Raw genomic sequence first — 17,470 nt, 5'->3', positions numbered from 1 at the left:
TGTGTCCCAATTCACATACTTATTAACTAGGTGTACTTTAAATACCTAAATGGTGCACTTATTTAACAGAAAAAACAAAGCATGGAATGTTGAACACTTTTTTTATGTTGAACACTTCATGCACTCAATTGTCGCAGCTTTCCTTTCGTGGCAGAGGGGGAAAGGCAATGAGAACAAAAAAAAACAAACAAAAAAAAAACATTTGAAGAGTTCAGATGCAATCTGAGTGCATCTGAATTTTTTTTCTAGAATGATCATTTTTATAAAGCTTGTATATTTTAGTTAGGTAATTTCACTTAAATGACAATAAATAGGTAATTTGCATTGCCATTTAAGTGAAATTATTGAACTTAAATATACGAGCTTGATCAAAATGATCATTCTAGAAGAAAATTTCAGATGGCACTTAGAGGCTTTTGCATCTGAACTCTTCATTTATACACTAGACAGTACAGTACGGCCCTGTCCCAAATGACCCTAAACACTCACAAACCAAGTGCAACTTAGAATTTAACAAATTAAAGAGTTTTGTTTGTTGTGTTTGGAAATATTGTTGTGTTTTTTAATAGAAGAGATGGCATAATAACACACTGTGATTGCATGTTGAATGAATCTCTTCAAGTAGCCAACTCTGTTCATTAAAATTAGACATTTTAGATAAAAAAGATAAAGTGCATGGCAATATTGTCTTTAAAATGTAAATTACTCAATGGCAAAGGATTGTGACTTTAGTGTTCAATATATTTGTCATGAGTGCAAGATAATTTTCTACAGTTAGCTTCAGTAATGGGGAACGTAACCTCACTCTCTCACCTAGTGGTTGAGGGCCCAGCTTCTGAAGCTCTGAAGGAGATGCCGCATGGCACCTGCAGTGTTTACAGAGGATTTATTAACTAAAAGAAGGTCCAAAAAGAAGGTTGATGTTAAAATAGACACCAGTTAATAAGAGGAAAGTTTAAAAGTGCATAAAGTATCATATATAAACAAATAACATTTCAGTCAAAATGTTATATTTTAAATCATATTTAGGCCTGTATTTTTAAATGAGGGGATGACAGAATAATAGAAACTACAGTAGCTACCTAGATAGCAGACAGATGTTGTTTCTACTTTGATTCAATGTCACTTTGCTATCTGGGCATGTATCCACATTGAATAATTATTCTAATGAAGATATTTGAAATGTACATCTAATTCATATAAATCTTAATAATAATAATTAAAAGCACAAGCATAAACATCATCTCCAATTAGGGAAGCATCTTACTTTAAGGGTCTTTTCACTTCAAAATCTACAAAAGCTGCAGATCTACATCATTTAATTATAAAATAAATAGATCACTAATCTCGTGTCGTTTCGGTAGAATAAACTGCGATCAATGCTCAAAATTCTTAAATGAGTACTTTAGCACAAACATACAGAACATGAAGTAAAAGAGTAAATAATGACAAAAAGGATGTAGCACTTCTTTCTCAATGTGATCTTCAAGCGGTGGCAGGTGTTTCTGGCTGATGTCACTTTCCACAGTCACGTGACTTGCAGTGAGTCACGTGATCGGCGCTCCATTCTCGCCATTTTGAGTCCAGAGTGAAGCACTTTTACACCCCTGGAATAAAAACAGCGCATCACGGGCACCGAGGCCAAAGATCAGACACAACTGCCGCATCAGTAAGTAGCGTTTGGGTGGTTGTGACAGTCGCATGACTCTGAGCTGTTTATTAAACGGCACAGATGTTTTTTACAGCTCATGTTGAAGTGTAAAATGTGCATGTGTGTGCTGCTGTTGTCAGAAACGTCCTGCCCCTTTCTCACGTTGCGTCTCCACGGTTATCACGGACACCATGTTCTCAAATACACACACACACACACACACACACACACACTGCTAAACTTAAGCTCAACTATCTCACACCGAGATTTGACTGAGATTGATTTGCACGTGTTGAGTATCAGTCTGTGTCTCTAAACATCCGTCAACGCGTCAAATCTTTATATTGTCGCACAGAGACACACAGCATGTGTTTAATTTTACCCCTTCACCATTAGGTTTTTTCTTCTTGTCGGTTTTGGCCTTTGATTGTTATTTGCTGTTACTTTGTAACTAACCCATAATATAGTACAATCTGGATATTTTACTTTTACAACATAAAGGCCTAATTGATCTTAAAGGGGACACCTTACTCAAAAAGTATAATTCTGTCGTCATTTTCTCACCTTCGTGTTGTTCCTGTATCACTTATTTCCTAAAGTTTAACACGCACACACACAAAGATTGTGAAAAATGTGTCCGAGAAAGTAATTTGCGTCCGTTGTTGTTTTGGACCCCATTGACTTTTATTGTATAGGGGAAAAAAAGGTTAATTTGGAAGAGGAAAAAAAGCACACAAATCTTTTCTTGTTTTCAATTATTGTAGAATAATTGAGTGTGTTTACATGTTCATACTCCACGTGTCTTTGTTTTGATTCAGTGTAATTCTCTATAACTTCCCTTTTAACGGTTGGTCAAAAATGCAGAAGTGCTATGAGGAAATGAATTACAAGTTGAAGAAAGTGAATAATCCACTCTCAGATTAGGTTTGTTAGAAGTCACTCAGGTATTATAAAAATACATCTAAGGTATGCTGTGCATTCTGCCATTATTGCAAACAATATGCATTTTGAAATACCGTCATACTGTTGCGTAGCTGTTAAACAATTGCTGCATATATTATTGGCTACCAAGAGCGCTATGAGTGTGTTGTGAGGGGACCTCTAATAACTGCATAGCCCTTTTACTGATGGTTAACATTTTATAAAACAAACATAATCCACACTCAACTAACTTTCATAAATGTGGTAAATACCACAGCCCTATGATTTCCGCAATGTTGAAAATGTGGACTGAATCACGTAACGTTACTGTATAAAGCGTCATATGTCACAGAACTGTTGTATGGATAAATCAAAAGTAGAGCTGTACAATGAATCAAATAACAATATGGATTGGTGTATGTGAATATTAAAGCTAAAAAAGACTGCTATTGAAGCTGAAGTCTGCATGTGTCTCTGTGTGAATGAGCACCGCACTTTTCGTCTACACACTTTCGTCTGCCATCTCACTATATGAACTTCATCTCCAGATCTGCTCCGAGAGTTCACAGTATTTTACCATTTAATTCAAGAAAAACTATCTTTACTACACAGATAAACTTCACAACAACCTGTCAAAATAAAGTTTGGTTTAAGTTGAAATTATAACAGAAATATATTACCATTGCACATTTGCACTGTAGTAGGCCTATACTTCAAGTAGGAGGCGTAGTAAAAATAATTGGCTACTATTACTATACTATAATAATAATTATTAAAAACACAGAAACTCAAAGGTCTTCATTACAACCTGCAAAAACAAAAGTTTGATCTAACTTGAAATTATAAAATAAATATTACTATTGCACAGTAAAATGTACTTCTTAAAATAATAATACATTGTTATTAACATTATTTTTAGGAATATCACTCAAGTTTTCATACTCTATATAGTTTTAATACATTTGAATTTGATTGCATTTGAACTAAATCGTTTGTTAGTATTGTAAATTGATTTGATTACCTCCATTTTTGTATTGACATTACAACATTTTTTATTTTCTGTATCATGACAGTAAAATATGGCACTATAAACTTAGATATATGTCTAGTCATAAAAAGAAAAAATACAGTGATGTGCAGTGAAACTGCTAGAATCTTTAATCAGCAATACCTATCAGCAGGCTATTCATTTAGTGAGAATGACTGGCTGACTGTACATAATCATGCTTATTACAGTCTACTACTAAATAACATACAAAGAACATGGACTTGAAATTTGGATTTACGTAAATGTATTAGCTAACTCTAACCCACTGCAGTGAAACTGAACAAAAGCACAGCTATAGGCCTATAGGAAACAGGTTTCACTAATGAGCATTTAGTAGTCTAATACTGTGTATCCCTGGGCAACTTTCATTATTCAGATATATTGACCGCTGATTACTGAGATTGACAGGCAGACTCTTGTGTGATGAAATCATGTAGTCTAATCATATTAATCTGACATAAAAAAAAAGAAAAGAAATGGCTGATTTACTATGCAGTAACTAGTGGGTGATATTTATAGGTATGTGAAGTAGGCCTAATGGCTATTCTTGTAAATATGTAAGGAGGGCCTCTTCCACTGTACACCCAGAAAGCTCATCATCTTAAAACCAGTGCATCAGTGAGTTGTTGTCACAAATGAATCGTTCAGTGCATGCGATTTACGAACTGATTTAACAGGTTAATGGAAAATATTAGAATCAGCGTGTTAGTGAATTGGACAACGAAATGTTTTTTATAAAATGTAGTGGAGTAAAAAGTATGAAAATTACAGATACCATATAGTAAAAGTATTAAAATGTTTTTTTTTTCTTCTTCATTTTTACTTAAGTCAAAGTAAAAAAAATACTTATTGATGAATGTTTATTTAGTTTGCAGTTCTATACTCCATCCTACTAGGCTATGTGGACACACAGACAGAGCTTAAATAGGCTACTGCTCAGTCTGACATCATCATAAATGATGAATTGTCAAGTAGCCAGCACTAGTCAATAAGGACGTTTATGCAGACACTTTGATCTGCAAATAAGAAAATGTTATATACCAAAACTTGTCATACACTGATAACTACTATACTGATAATTGCTGATAATTAAAGTGTGCACAAATACAAATAATATATACCATATAGCATATCAAAATGAAGTAGCCTAATGCACTAATATACAGTATAAAAACAGACAGTATAAAAACAGATGTCGCATAGGGCATAATGTGTTAATATTTTAAGAATGTTTTGCAAACATACTGGTTTTATATCATTTGAAACTGCTACGACATCGGGGAAGACACATGAGCATTCATTTTGCATTATTTTAAAGTTATATTATGTCATTTTTATGTAAAGCCTGCCCTGTTCAGATAGTAATAAACAAATGTGAACATGTGTCCACATTCAAGCATTTCATACAATAGGCTTAAACAACTTTCACAGAAGATTTAGTTCACAGATATCTGACAGTCGTGATCTAAATATGATTTTCATTTACAATAATAAATCCTAAAATTCGGCATTAGTAACTTACTTTTCGCGCCATCACGCGCGCACTCATGTTCTGTGGATTTCAGGTCTCGCTCTGACTGGATTATTTGAATCAGTGAGTTGTCATAAATGAATCGTTCAGTGTGATTAGCAAACTGATTTAACAGGCTAATTGAAAATAATCAGCTTGTTAGCGAATTGGACACCGCTAAATAACAAGAAACGACATGTTATTTGTGAAATGTAGTGGAGTAAAAACTATGATATTATGCTTTGGAAAAGAGCAGTGAAGTAAAAGTTTCCCAAAGATAAAATACTCAAGTAGATTTTTCAAGTATCTGTCTTTTATCTAAGTACAGTAACAACGTAAAAATACTTTGTTACTGTCCACTACTGCTTGAAACCATTCTCCAACTCATTTCTGAACTTTTAGAAAGCTGAAAGTTGCTGTTTGCTTAGTTGTGCCATTTCATTGACTTTTATTTTTATTTTATTTTTATTTTTTTTACATGTTTCAGGAATGGAGGACAGCAGTGGTGTTGCTGTCTTAGTGCCTCACTCTAGAGGCCAGCAGGATACAGTCTTCATTCCCGACAGACGTCTTCATGGTGGCGAGGACCAGCAACGGCAGCAGCAAAAGCAGGCTGCTGACTCTCTTATTCAGGTCATTGAGAAGCTTAGCAAGATTGTGGAGAAGAGGCCCAGAAGATGCACCATCTCTGGGAAAAAGAGACCCATGGTGACCTGTGCATCTGTACCTGTTCCAGACAGCAGGGACTGCATTAAAGAGGCCACACCTTGTAAGAGACCCAGAGAGCAAAGGGAAAAACACCCAGCACCCAGCAGCACGCCTGGGCATGTGTTCGCACGGGAGCCTTCAAGTCAAGGCACTCGGACAGTGACGTGTTACCAGTGCAGTATGTGCCGATTTATCTCACCTACATTGGAGCTGTTGAAAGAGCACCTGCTGCAGCATGACGAGCAGCACAGTGAGCTCATCCTCATGTGCTCAGAATGCCAGTTCACTTCAAATCATCAAGAGGAGCTGGTGGCACACGTAAGACTCCACCTGGAGGAGGGCGACCATGCTAGACGCATCCTAGACGAGCAAGCATTGGCTAGGAGGGTTCACCAAGGGATGACGGTTTTGAAGGCAAGCAACTTAGAATCAGAGAAGACGTCTACGCCGAAGAAGTGGTACAGCTTTGAGCAGGGCAGGTACCGTTGCCTTATCTGCAACTATGAATGCAGACAGCAGCGCAATTTGAAGACCCATGCATGGAAACACGCTGGCCTGGTTGACTGCTCATACCCAATATTTGAAGATGAGACAGACTGTCCTGATACTTTACAAAGCTCCTGTCCTCCTTCAGTTCCAGCTGGTAAAGAGGATACCATTGTAGTCCTCGCATCAGTTGGAGGAAAACCTCAGACGATGCATGGCTCCTCTAGCCTCCAGCTAAAGCTGTGTGCCTCACCAGAAGTGAAGTGTCATGGGGAGACAGCAGCTTTGAAAACAGTGGAGAGCAAAATGCCAGTGATTAGCCGAATTTTTTCTATTAAAGACCCCGAGGAGCCCTTGATGGAGGTCCAGGTGACACCAGAGGCGCAAATGGAGCTGGAGTTGGAGACTGAGAGTCAACAGGCAAGCTCCGACAGCCTCCTGTCCTCTGCGCAAAAGATTATCAGCTGCAGCGGCAACAGTGCCGGCCACGTCAATGTCATTGTGGAACGCCTTCCCTGTGCTGAGGAACCGGTGTCGAGCAAACCTCTGCTCCTCAGCCCAGAAGTAGGAGGAGATAAAACCCTTCTTGCCTCTGAGGAGCCAGAGTTAGAGAGCCAACACCACCCCATATACTACAAACAAAAGGAGGAGGTTGTGATCACCTGGAATGAAGAAGATCGACAACAGGAGGAGGAGACTGTGTCTTCAGGATCTCCCTCAGATGAAAACGTGCCACCGGTTCGGAGAAGGACTTACTCGGAGTCTCTTCGGCTGCATTCTTTAGCAGCCGAGGTACTGGTGGCCATGCCCATGAGGGCCCCGGAACTTAGCAAAACCACTGCGAAAGGTATCCATGACCTGTGTACGCAAAGCCCTGACACAGGCCAGAAAATTATAGAGATTGCAGACACTGCCAACCCTAAGGTGTCCTCAGGAGAGCTCACCTGTGCCATTGGAGAGCCAGCTGCTCTACTTAACCTTGGCCTCCAGAGTTCAAAAGATTCTAGAGATGTGCTGGTCGAGGGACCCTCCAAAGCCGGCATCAGCATGTCCCTTTTGACAGTCATCGAGCGGCTGCAAGAGCGTTCTGACCAAAACACTTCAGATGAGGACATTCTGAAGGAGTTGCAGGACAACGCCCAAAGCCAACATTCTGGTGGAGTTCCTGGAGGTGTTGCTGTGCCCGCCGAAGTTTCCTCTACAGAAGGTCTGGTGGAATACATAGCTGGGAGTGAGAGGCCCTATCGCTGTCGACTGTGCCTGTACAGCAGCGGAAACAAGGGCTACATCAAGCAGCACCTACGGGTGCATAGACAGAGAGAGCCCTACCAGTGCCCCATCTGTGAGCATATAGCCTGTGACAGCAAGGACCTGGAGCGTCACATGATCCACCACTTCAAGCCCCGCATGTACAGCTGCAAGCAGTGCACAGAGAGGTTCTACTACAAGGTGAGGAGAGAAACAAAACTGTCTAGTGGAAATAAGAATTCTTTATTTTTATTTTTACAAAGGACTTTTATTCTAATATGTCTGTTGAAGCAAAGAACAGCATTGGCCTTTTGTCATTATTAGAATATTTGATTCAAATTATTCTGTAATCATTTACTCTCATGCTGTTTGTCTGTGTCTTTCTCTGTTCTGTGCAACACAAAAAAGGATTTGAAGATTTTCAAATCTTTCCAGATTTCAAATTGGAATTTTTGTTGTTGTTGCATAGAAGAAAGAAGTCATACAGGTTTGGAACAACATGATGGGACATCAAATATTCTTTAACTAAAAGAGCAAGTATTAATTTTATTCCATGTAGATTGGCGTAACGAGTTTATAATTTTGGAGTGCACTGCTCTCCCTTCCACTGATGCGTTATTAATAAACTTCCCCCTTATGAAGCACTGATGATGGTTTTATTAATACCTCATTCAGAGTCAGCTGAGGAACCACGAGCGAGATGGGCATGGGATAGACGACATCAGCAACACACTGACCCACGTCGCTGAAAGCACAGCAATCGTTGAAGACACAGCCAAGATGGCAGATGAGTGTGAGCATGAAATATACCTTCAGCACTACACAACCAAAAAAAAACATTTCACAAAAGCACAAAAAATAAAATAAAAATGAACACTTTCTCCTCCTTATAAAGTCCTTGGTCTTTATAAACATTAGTACAGATGTTTTTTTTTCTTTTGCATTCTAACATACATCTGAGTGTTTTTTAAAAAAATAATAGGGTGGGGGCCTATTCTATTGGTTATTGAATGGATTTTGAGACGTGGATGTTGCGCTCAAAAATGAATGCAAACTTGCAGTCAGTTGTGGAGGGATGGGTCTTAAATGGTCTAAATGATTGGAGAATTCCGGCAAACATCCATTTATTTTTTATTTTTAATAAACCTACAATGTAATATATGTAACATATAACATGCATTTACAAAATAGGTTGAATTTTCATTTCATGCCAACTATAATATTACAAATAATGTGTGATTATCATTTACCCCTTTTCCATCAACATGGTTCTGGTGGTTATTTAACAACTTAGAGACATTCAATTTTCTCTTTACAATTTCTCTTTATTGCTCAGATTCAGTTGGCGAGCAGAGCGTTTTCAAATGTGATGTGTGTGACTACACCAGCTCCACGTATGTTGGGGTGCGCAACCATCGGCGAATCCACAACTCTGATAAACCATACAGGTTTGTGGTTTTTTTTTAACGTTCTCATTGAATATATGGATAAATGTTTTTTTAAATGTATTTTGTTGTAAATGATACATTACGCAAGGAGAACAAATCAGAAAGCATGAGATGTTTTGTAGTTTAAAAAAATGTGGCTGGAAATGAAAGCATTACCAGTTATCACCACAAGGGTGCAGTGGTGCTCAGGATAAGTCTTTGCTGCCTGTACTCATTGTGTTATGGCCTTATGCTGAGAATGTTCAAGATCTTGTTAGCTTCAATGCAAGCGCACATACACAAACCCGATCACATGCAAGCTCACATAAACAACTCAAGGTCCCTTTTATGGTCTCTTTGTGTGTTCTGACATGTCTTGCTTCAGTTCTGTTCACCCATGATCATTTCAAAAAGAACTTCTGAGAGAAAGGGTCCTTTTAAGCCACAGGATCCATTCAAAGTCTGCAATGTATTTCATTTGCCGCAAGCAGCCTCTCTATAAACGCACTTTCAATGGTCTTCAAACGTAGGCCTTCAAATGTTCAAACACACAGCCGATTAGAAAAACGAAAATTTACTGTGCAAACAAACAATGGCTGACCCCACTTGACAGGCGCTCCTGAAGGTCTCTATTGAAACCGGTCTTGTGCCGCTCTAACTGTTTATCCTGTGCCGCATGACCCCTCTAGGTGCTGCAGCTGTGATTTCGCCACAACTAATATGAATAGCCTGAAGAGCCACATGAAAAGACATCCACAGGAACACCAAGCCATGCAGCTGCTGGAGCAGTACAGGTGAGAATCAAACACTTTGGAAGAGCTGGTGTACAGAACTTGACAGTAGGTGGAGATGGGTGATAATCTTTATTCTGTGTTACAGGTGCTCGCTGTGTGGTTACGTGTGCAGCCACCCACCATCTCTCAAATCCCACATGTGGAAACATGCTGGAGATCAGAATTACAACTATGAGCAAGTCAACAAGGCCATTAATGAAGCAATTTCTCAGAGTAGCCGGTAGGAAGGACCTTTATAATATATATTGTTTTATGTGAATGTTTATTTGTTTTTTTGTTTTGTTTTGTTTTTACTCTAGGGTGAGGTAAATATAGGTAAAAATTCATAATTATGTGATGTGAATTATATTTGTGATTTTATTTGTGATGTAGAAAAAAAAAAGGACAATATTTGATATCTTGATATGTTTGCTCGAAATTTAAAGGGTTGCATATTTCCACATTTTTTTCCCAGTAAATAAACAAAAGGAAAATGATATGTAACAATTTATATTTATACACTACCGGAAACATTTTATTTTTTATTCCATTATTCCTGTTATGCATTTAATACATTATGACTATATTAATTTAATAACATACAATATGAATTACAAAATTTCTCCCAAAATACAATGGTTTCAGTCAGTTACTACAGTAAATCCATGGTTATTGGTGATTTGTTGGGTCACCAACCACAAATCACATTGTTGGTGATTTGTGGATCGAAAAGCACTCTTGCTGAATCGTTCACGGCACAAAGTTTCTCCTGTTTTCGCTGTATAATAATGGTCGCATGATCGAGATCGGTCCATCGTGCTGCGCTGTATATTGGGCCGAGCTGATAAATGGTCCATGTGCAGTTCCAATGAGTAGCTCCGATTTGTTCTGCTTTCTGTGCGTTTGCCGTTTTATGTTTCTCATACGCAACAGAATTGGCAGCTCATAATTTAAAGAGTTAGTTCAACCAAAAAATTGTATTCTGTCATTACTCACTTTCTTAGAAAGACTTTCATTCATCTTCGGAACACAAATGAAGATCTTTTTGATGAAATCTGAGAGCTTTCTGTCCCTCCATTGACAGCTACGCAACTACCATTTTGACTCTTTCATTCAAGATATTGTAAAAATTCATTCAAGATATTGTAAATCTATTCCATATGAATTTAGCAGTTAACATTTTCTGAAGAGACACAATCGCTTTATATGATGAACAGAAAGATTTTTAGGCTTTTATTCACATAAACATTCATCAACTCTCAGATCAGTTGTAAACGGAAGCTCAAGCATGTTCGCTTGACGTGCGAGAACCAATGAGGTTCATTCTCGTGTTACGCAGCACGTTTGAGCTTCCGCAAGAACCAATGAGGTTTGTTCTTGTGCGTCAAGCAAGTTCTGTTGAGCTGTTTATGTTTGCTGATCAATGTCAATAAAAGCTTAAATGATATTTGTTCATCATATAAAGCGATCGAGTCTCTTCAGAAAACTTTGGACTAAACCACTCAATTTATATGGATTCATTTTACAGTCTTTTTATGAACTTTTTGAAGTGTCAAAGTTTCAGTTGTGTAGCTGTCTATGGAGGGAGCTCTCAGATTATAAAGCTCTCAGATTTCATCAAAAAGATCTTCATTTGTGTTACAAAGATGAACGAAAGTCTTACGGGTTTGGAACTAAATGAAAGTGAGTAATTAATGACAGTTAGTTTTGGGTGAACTAACCCTTTGGGCAACTTTGTAGTTGCACCAGTGCAACCTCTAACAAATTTAAGTATCACTGGCATGAAAAAACTTTTAATCTTTAAAACTAATTTGAACAGTTTGAACTAATTCACTGAACTGAAGTGAACTTGCCAACTCTTCAGCTGTTTTTGCTTCTAAAGTTTAAGTCAGAGAGCTCTGTTTTAAAACCTCTCTGTCTTAAAATTCTCATGCACAGGCTGGTAGAACTAAACAAATGACATGGTCTTATAGAAATGTAATGGCCTTACTAATGCAATTTTATTTTCTTTGTTTTCTCCTGGGATTAAGATCTCCTACGACGCCTCTGAAGTCAACACATGAGACTGGGATGGAGCGTCCGTATATTGTCTTGACCAGAAAAGACAAACAGTCACCTGAGGTTGCTTCTGCTTCAGGTGGACAAGAAAGCAACCCCATGAGGCCATCGTCCACCAGGGAGCTGGCCGGCGGGGCTGTAGCGTGGCGGAGCGGTTCGGGGCAGACGCGGGCAGGTATGGAATACTGTGTGCTGCTCTTTTGCTGCTGTATCTGTGGCTTTGAGTCCACCAGTAAAGAGCAGCTGATGGAGCACATGAAGCAGCATGAGGGAGATCTGATCAGCATCATACTGAGCAAGGAGCAGCAGGGAAATCAGCCCACAGAGACCAGCAGCAGCCAGTGACACACACGTATTCATACATACCATTCTGGTATCATTTCTGCTTGGACAAGCAACATGCACACTTTCAAAACTTTCTTTTATTTTCTCTCGATTTACCTTTGTATTGATGTCACAGTTAGTGTCCGTTACTGTTATTGACCATGGACTTGTGATTTCAGCGAAGTGCAGTCAACTAGGTAACAAATGAAATGTAATTTACTAGTTCAGCAGCGGAAAGAGTAACTTTTGTTGTGAATTATGCAAATTATGAATTTCAAAGTCGTTGTATACCTCATCTGTTCAGAACATACATCGTAGAGTACACACATTATGAAAATGAGGCAGCTTCTCTTGTTCACTGTAATATTATTTATATCTATATTTCTTATGTGCGTTCACCTTTACCTTTTGAGTTTAGAGAGACTGATTTCTTTCTTGCTGTCTGTGTGTCATTTGCATTGATATTTATCAAACTAATTTATTTTATATGCATGTTCCCCTCCGTTATTTTCATACAAATTAGAAAATTTGTTTCTAGTTATGGTCTCTTTTTTTGGTGCTATTGGTCTTGCGCTCAGAAATGAGCGAAATAAGTCATCATTGGGAATGTATCTTAAATTTGTATATAAACGTTATATGAATTTAAATGTTTTTATTGAAACAGCACAAGTATAAAGTTGGCCCCATTTAAAAATTAACTATTGGAAACATGCAGCAGAAAAAGCTACAGATAGATCAATGTATAATTATTATTGTTATTAATGAAATACACATATTCAAATCCATATCAAGCTATAGCAAAGTTAAAATGCCAAAACTTAAAGATGTTTCTCACTCTTAAATACCCCTTAATTTTTTAATGAGTAGATTATTGTAGTTGTAGGATGTTTTTTTTCTGCTGTGTAATGGTTAAACAAAACCACCAAATGGGTTAAATGGGTTTAAACTTAGTCATGGGTTTAAAATGAGATTTATCCAGAAAAACGTAGTTCTAGGTTATTGGGTTGTCACAATACCAGCTACAGTATCACGATACCAAGTAGTATCTCTATTATTGAGTGGATCTGTTGTTATTGCAGAGGCTGTTCTGTTGTATTAATTATTTACAGTTCACACAAAAATGTTGTTGTTATATAATATATTGGTTGTTCTTATTAGTACTTTAATATTATTGTAGTATAATATAGTTTTGAACACGTTTTTTCCCCCCTTTAAGCAGCATTGCAGTGCATTTTTCACAGAAACTCAAGGGAGATTTTATAAAGACAAAGCTTAAATTTATAAATGTATTATTAATAAAGTTATATCATCAGTAATTAATATGAGCATTTCAAACAAACCCGAAAACGCTATGTTCACACATTGGCCAATATCAGATTCAAGTGTGAACTGGTTACGGTCCTGAACTGACCCGCATGCACAAAAGACTAATAACAGAGACGGCATGGAGTTAACACGGAGGTTCATGAAGTCAGCGGGTGCGTCTCAATCAATAGTTCCTAGGTCATGAATATCGTGTACATGAATTCGGGCACTGGTAAGGACAGTAAGGAACCTGACTCCCTACACATCAGAGCACTGATGATTCAGTTTCCAGCAACATGACAACTTTGCTATTCCATATATGTGCAACCTTTCAGCCATAAATAAATATTAAATATTAGCTAGATTGTTCGTTACCCGTCTAGTGATGTGTTTATGCTGAAATATAATTAGATAATGGTCTGTAATTTAAAAACATCTATTGTGTGTCAGTGTAGTGAGTTAGCTCGTGTCATTTATGTTTTGTGCTTCAGAACTTCCGTTAAGTGAACAAAGTGAGCATCGATGCTCCCTGGTTTTCATGGTGCATTGTGGGACATTTAAGGAGTGACTGTTTCCGTGCACTGGTAGGATTTTCCAAATGGCCGACCCCCTGAACAGTGTCCTAACTACTGAACTAGGGAGCTGACTGAGACGCACCCAGCATTTACGTGTTCATTTATTAGGTGATGTGACGAGCATGAGGAGAAAGAGATCAATGTTTTTCCTCAAGTTTTGCTTGTATAGTGTTGTCATCTTAATTCTTATGAGTGTAACGGCTGACCGTCCCTCCACTGACTAACTTTGCTGCCGTCTTCAATATTCATTCAGTGACCAAAACACTACCAGTATGTAAAATATTTGGAGTGACTCCCATGAGCACAGAATTCTAAAAGTTATATGAATGCCGATATAGCTGAAGTCGTATTGCAAAACATCAAACCTGTATCTGATTTAGGACCACATATTGAAGTGGTCCAAATCAGAATTGAAAAGAGCAGATTCCATCTGGTTTGTGCTGTTCACACCGTTATGATTTTTTTTTTTTTTAAATAACATATCCAAGTCACATACTAGGGGAAAAAGTGGAAAAAATGGATTAGGTCCAGTTTTACCTGAAGTCCACCAACCTCATCACGAGAGGTGCTCGTGCGGATTTTTCACATTGTTTTATTCCACCATTTCAGAAGGACATTAAATGTGTTTTTGCTTTATAACACGCTGTCATATTACAAGAAATTAATCTTTTAATTCCTGTGTTTCATTCTGTTGCGCTTCGTCTAGAGTCATGTGTGATCTGCACCTTAAGCACAGGAATAAACATGCCAATGCAATGCTGAATATGAGCTATGGGTGCCGCTCCAGTGCATCACAGTACTAACGTTTGGAAAATACTGGAACGCCACCAGTATTTTGAGGCTTGGGCATTGTGATACTACCATAGCACCAGTGTACTGTGCAACCCTAGTAGTTGAGATTTAGCTTTATCACTACCTCAAATTTACTACTTTTTGTCCCCTACACTTTTGACCTCGGCTTTGATCTTAAGGTCCTTCAGTCTGACTTTATATGCAGCATATTTTCCTAGGAATGATTTGCATACACTTAATGTTTGTATGTCAACAGTCTAAAATGCAAAATTAGCATGAATAAAAGGGCATCCATAATTCATGCAGGCTTCACACTGCCCAGTGTATCAGAGAAATTAACTCTTAGGGATTAAATCATAGGAATTTACATACACAATTGTTGTATTCTGAACTTAATGTACTAATTTACAATTCAAACTGCAAGTATCTCAGAAGTAATAACATGGTCTGTATATAAATCATGTTACCATATGCATCATAATGAAAGTGGATAGGACACATTTACCAGTATTGAAATTGCTTTCTCACTTTAATTCAGTGTTTTGCCTCATACATATCTGTTGAGTGTTTCTTTCAGAGGATGTGTATTGTTGTTTATGTGCATAATGCACACTTGCTTTCTAAGTAATGCCATCAAAGAGAGATTGAGCTTCCTAGAAAGTTCATGTTGTTTTCCAGCTGCATTTCATTTGCTGTATCACTCTGCTGACGTAGTCCATACTGATCAAGAACCTACCATTTGGGATTATCCCTTTTCTTTTCTCTGTCTGTGAGCAGGAGTTGGCAGGAGTTGGCAGACACCCTGTACACACTGTATTCCAGCAATCAGCTTTATTTGGAGTCGTAGCTGTTGTTTTTCACATTTCTTTCTAGAACAATTGCAATACATCTGGAATGTACTTTTTTCTAAAGATACACAATACATTTCAAGTAATCTGCATCTGAATTAGCAGGGCTTCATGAGATAATTGTTGTGAGATTTGGTAATCATCATGAGAACAGCCTCTCAGCCACAAGTGTGCCTTCCATTTCAACAACCTCATCTTTAATGGAGCTTCAGTCAAGAAATATACCATAAATCTTAAGCCAAGTATATTGAGTGCTTTGGCATCTTAGATTCTGTATAATGTGCCCACAATATTGTGTAATGTATTCGGTCACACGGTACTGTAAAACGGTTTTGTATGTGACTTGCTATATATATATATACTGTAGAAAACTGACATTTTTTTAGAGGAATTCTATTTTTTAAAACTTGTATAAACACTACAGAAAGAAAAAGAATCAAAAGGAAAGCAATTGAATCAAAAATGACCTTTGACTCGCCAAAGTGGATCAAAAAGGGTCTTTACTGTGTGTAAGGGAACGGTTGGCATTCGAAACTCCAAACAAGCACATCGTGTTACATGCTTCCATGCCAAAGGAGAGAGGAGAAAAAAAGAAAACACTTCTGAATTTTACAGTCTAAAGGCCTCCCAGTGCGATTTTCCTTTTCAAGCACAGAGGTCCAAAGGGCCCTGTTTTGATATTAGTGTTCCGTTCACAATTATTTATTTGTTCATTTGAAACTGTAATGTTATCATTTTTGCCAGTGTATTTTTGGTAATAAACAATGTGAACAACAGTCACCTGAATGTGTCTTTATTTGGTCTTCAGAGTTAGCAAAAGCAATCTACCCAACAACATTTATAAAATGCACGTATCTAAATGTAATCCTAAATTCAGTGGATTTCACCCTGCATCAAAAACTATAAATAAATAAATATATAGATATATAGAGATCTAGATCTAGATCTAGATATATAGATATATATAGATATATATATATATCACCTAAAGGATTATTAGGAACACCTGTTCAATTTCTCATTAATGCAATTATCTAATCAAACAATCACATGACAGTTGCTTCAATGCATTTAGGGGTGTGGTCCTGGTCAAGACAATCTCCTGAACTCCAAACTGAATGTCAGAATGGGAAAGAAAGGTGATTTAAGCAATTCTGAGCGTGGCATGGTTGTTGGTGCCAGATGAGCCGGTCTGAGTATTTCACAATCTGCTCAGTTACTGGGATTTTCACGCACAACCATTTCTAGGGTTTACAAAGAATGGTGTGAAAAGGGAAAAACATCCAGTATGCGGCAGTCCTGTGGGCGAAAATGCCTTGTTGATGCTAGAGGTCAGAGGAGAATGGGCCGACTGATTCAAGCTGATAGAAGAGCAACTTTGACTGAAATAACCACTCGTTACAACCGAGGTATGTAGCAAAGCATTTGTGAAGCCACAACACGCACAACCTTGAGGCGGATGGGCTACAACAGCAGAAGACCCCACCGGGTACCACTCATCTCCACTACAAATAGGAAAAAGAGGCTACAATTTGCACGAGCTCACCAAAATTGGACAGTTGAAGACTGGAAAAATGTTGCCTGGTCTGATGAGTCTCGATTTCTGTTGAGACATTCAGATGGTAGAGTCAGAATTTGGCGTAAACAGAATGAGAACATGGATCCATCATGCCTTGTTACCACTGTGCAGGCTGGTGGTGGTGGTGTAATGGTGTGGGGGATGTTTTCTTGGCACACTTTAGGCCCCTTAGTGCCAATTGGGCATCGTTTAAATGCCACGGCCTACCTTAGCATTG

The 17,470-nt window shown here is 38.0% G+C and overlaps 1 protein-coding gene across 1 annotated transcript; it reads left to right on the top strand.

Annotated features, from left to right (window-relative positions):
* Positions 1-1,551: 1,551 nt before the first annotated feature.
* znf507 (zinc finger protein 507) lies at positions 1,552-16,450 on the top strand. The gene is made up of 7 exons (XM_082161848.1): positions 1,552-1,669; positions 5,618-7,773; positions 8,248-8,365; positions 8,909-9,020; positions 9,689-9,793; positions 9,879-10,013; positions 11,803-16,450. The coding sequence occupies exons 2-7, from the start codon at positions 5,620-5,622 to the stop codon at positions 12,173-12,175; spliced, it is 2,997 nt and encodes a 998-aa protein (XP_082017974.1). The 5' UTR covers positions 1,552-1,669; positions 5,618-5,619; the 3' UTR covers positions 12,176-16,450.
* The last annotated feature ends 1,020 nt before the right edge of the window (positions 16,451-17,470 follow it).

The sequence above is a fragment of the Leuciscus leuciscus genome (genome assembly GCF_965113295.1).
Source record: "Leuciscus leuciscus genome assembly, chromosome: 2".
Classification (NCBI taxonomy): domain Eukaryota; kingdom Metazoa; phylum Chordata; class Actinopteri; order Cypriniformes; family Leuciscidae; genus Leuciscus; species Leuciscus leuciscus.
Note: the sequence above shows the minus strand (reverse complement) of the source record. Positions and strands in the feature narration are given on the sequence as shown.

Bases quoted from the DNA above. Each gene is read 5' to 3' on its own strand.
- znf507 (XM_082161848.1), top strand. From the start codon at position 5,620: ATGGAGGACAGCAGTGGTGTTGCTGTCTTAGTGCCTCACTCTAGAGGC. The intron at 7,774-8,247 runs GTGAGGAGAGAA...TACCTCATTCAG, and splicing joins CAGAGAGGTTCTACTACAAG to AGTCAGCTGAGGAACCACGA. The intron at 10,014-11,802 runs GTAGGAAGGACC...CCTGGGATTAAG, and splicing joins GCAATTTCTCAGAGTAGCCG to ATCTCCTACGACGCCTCTGA.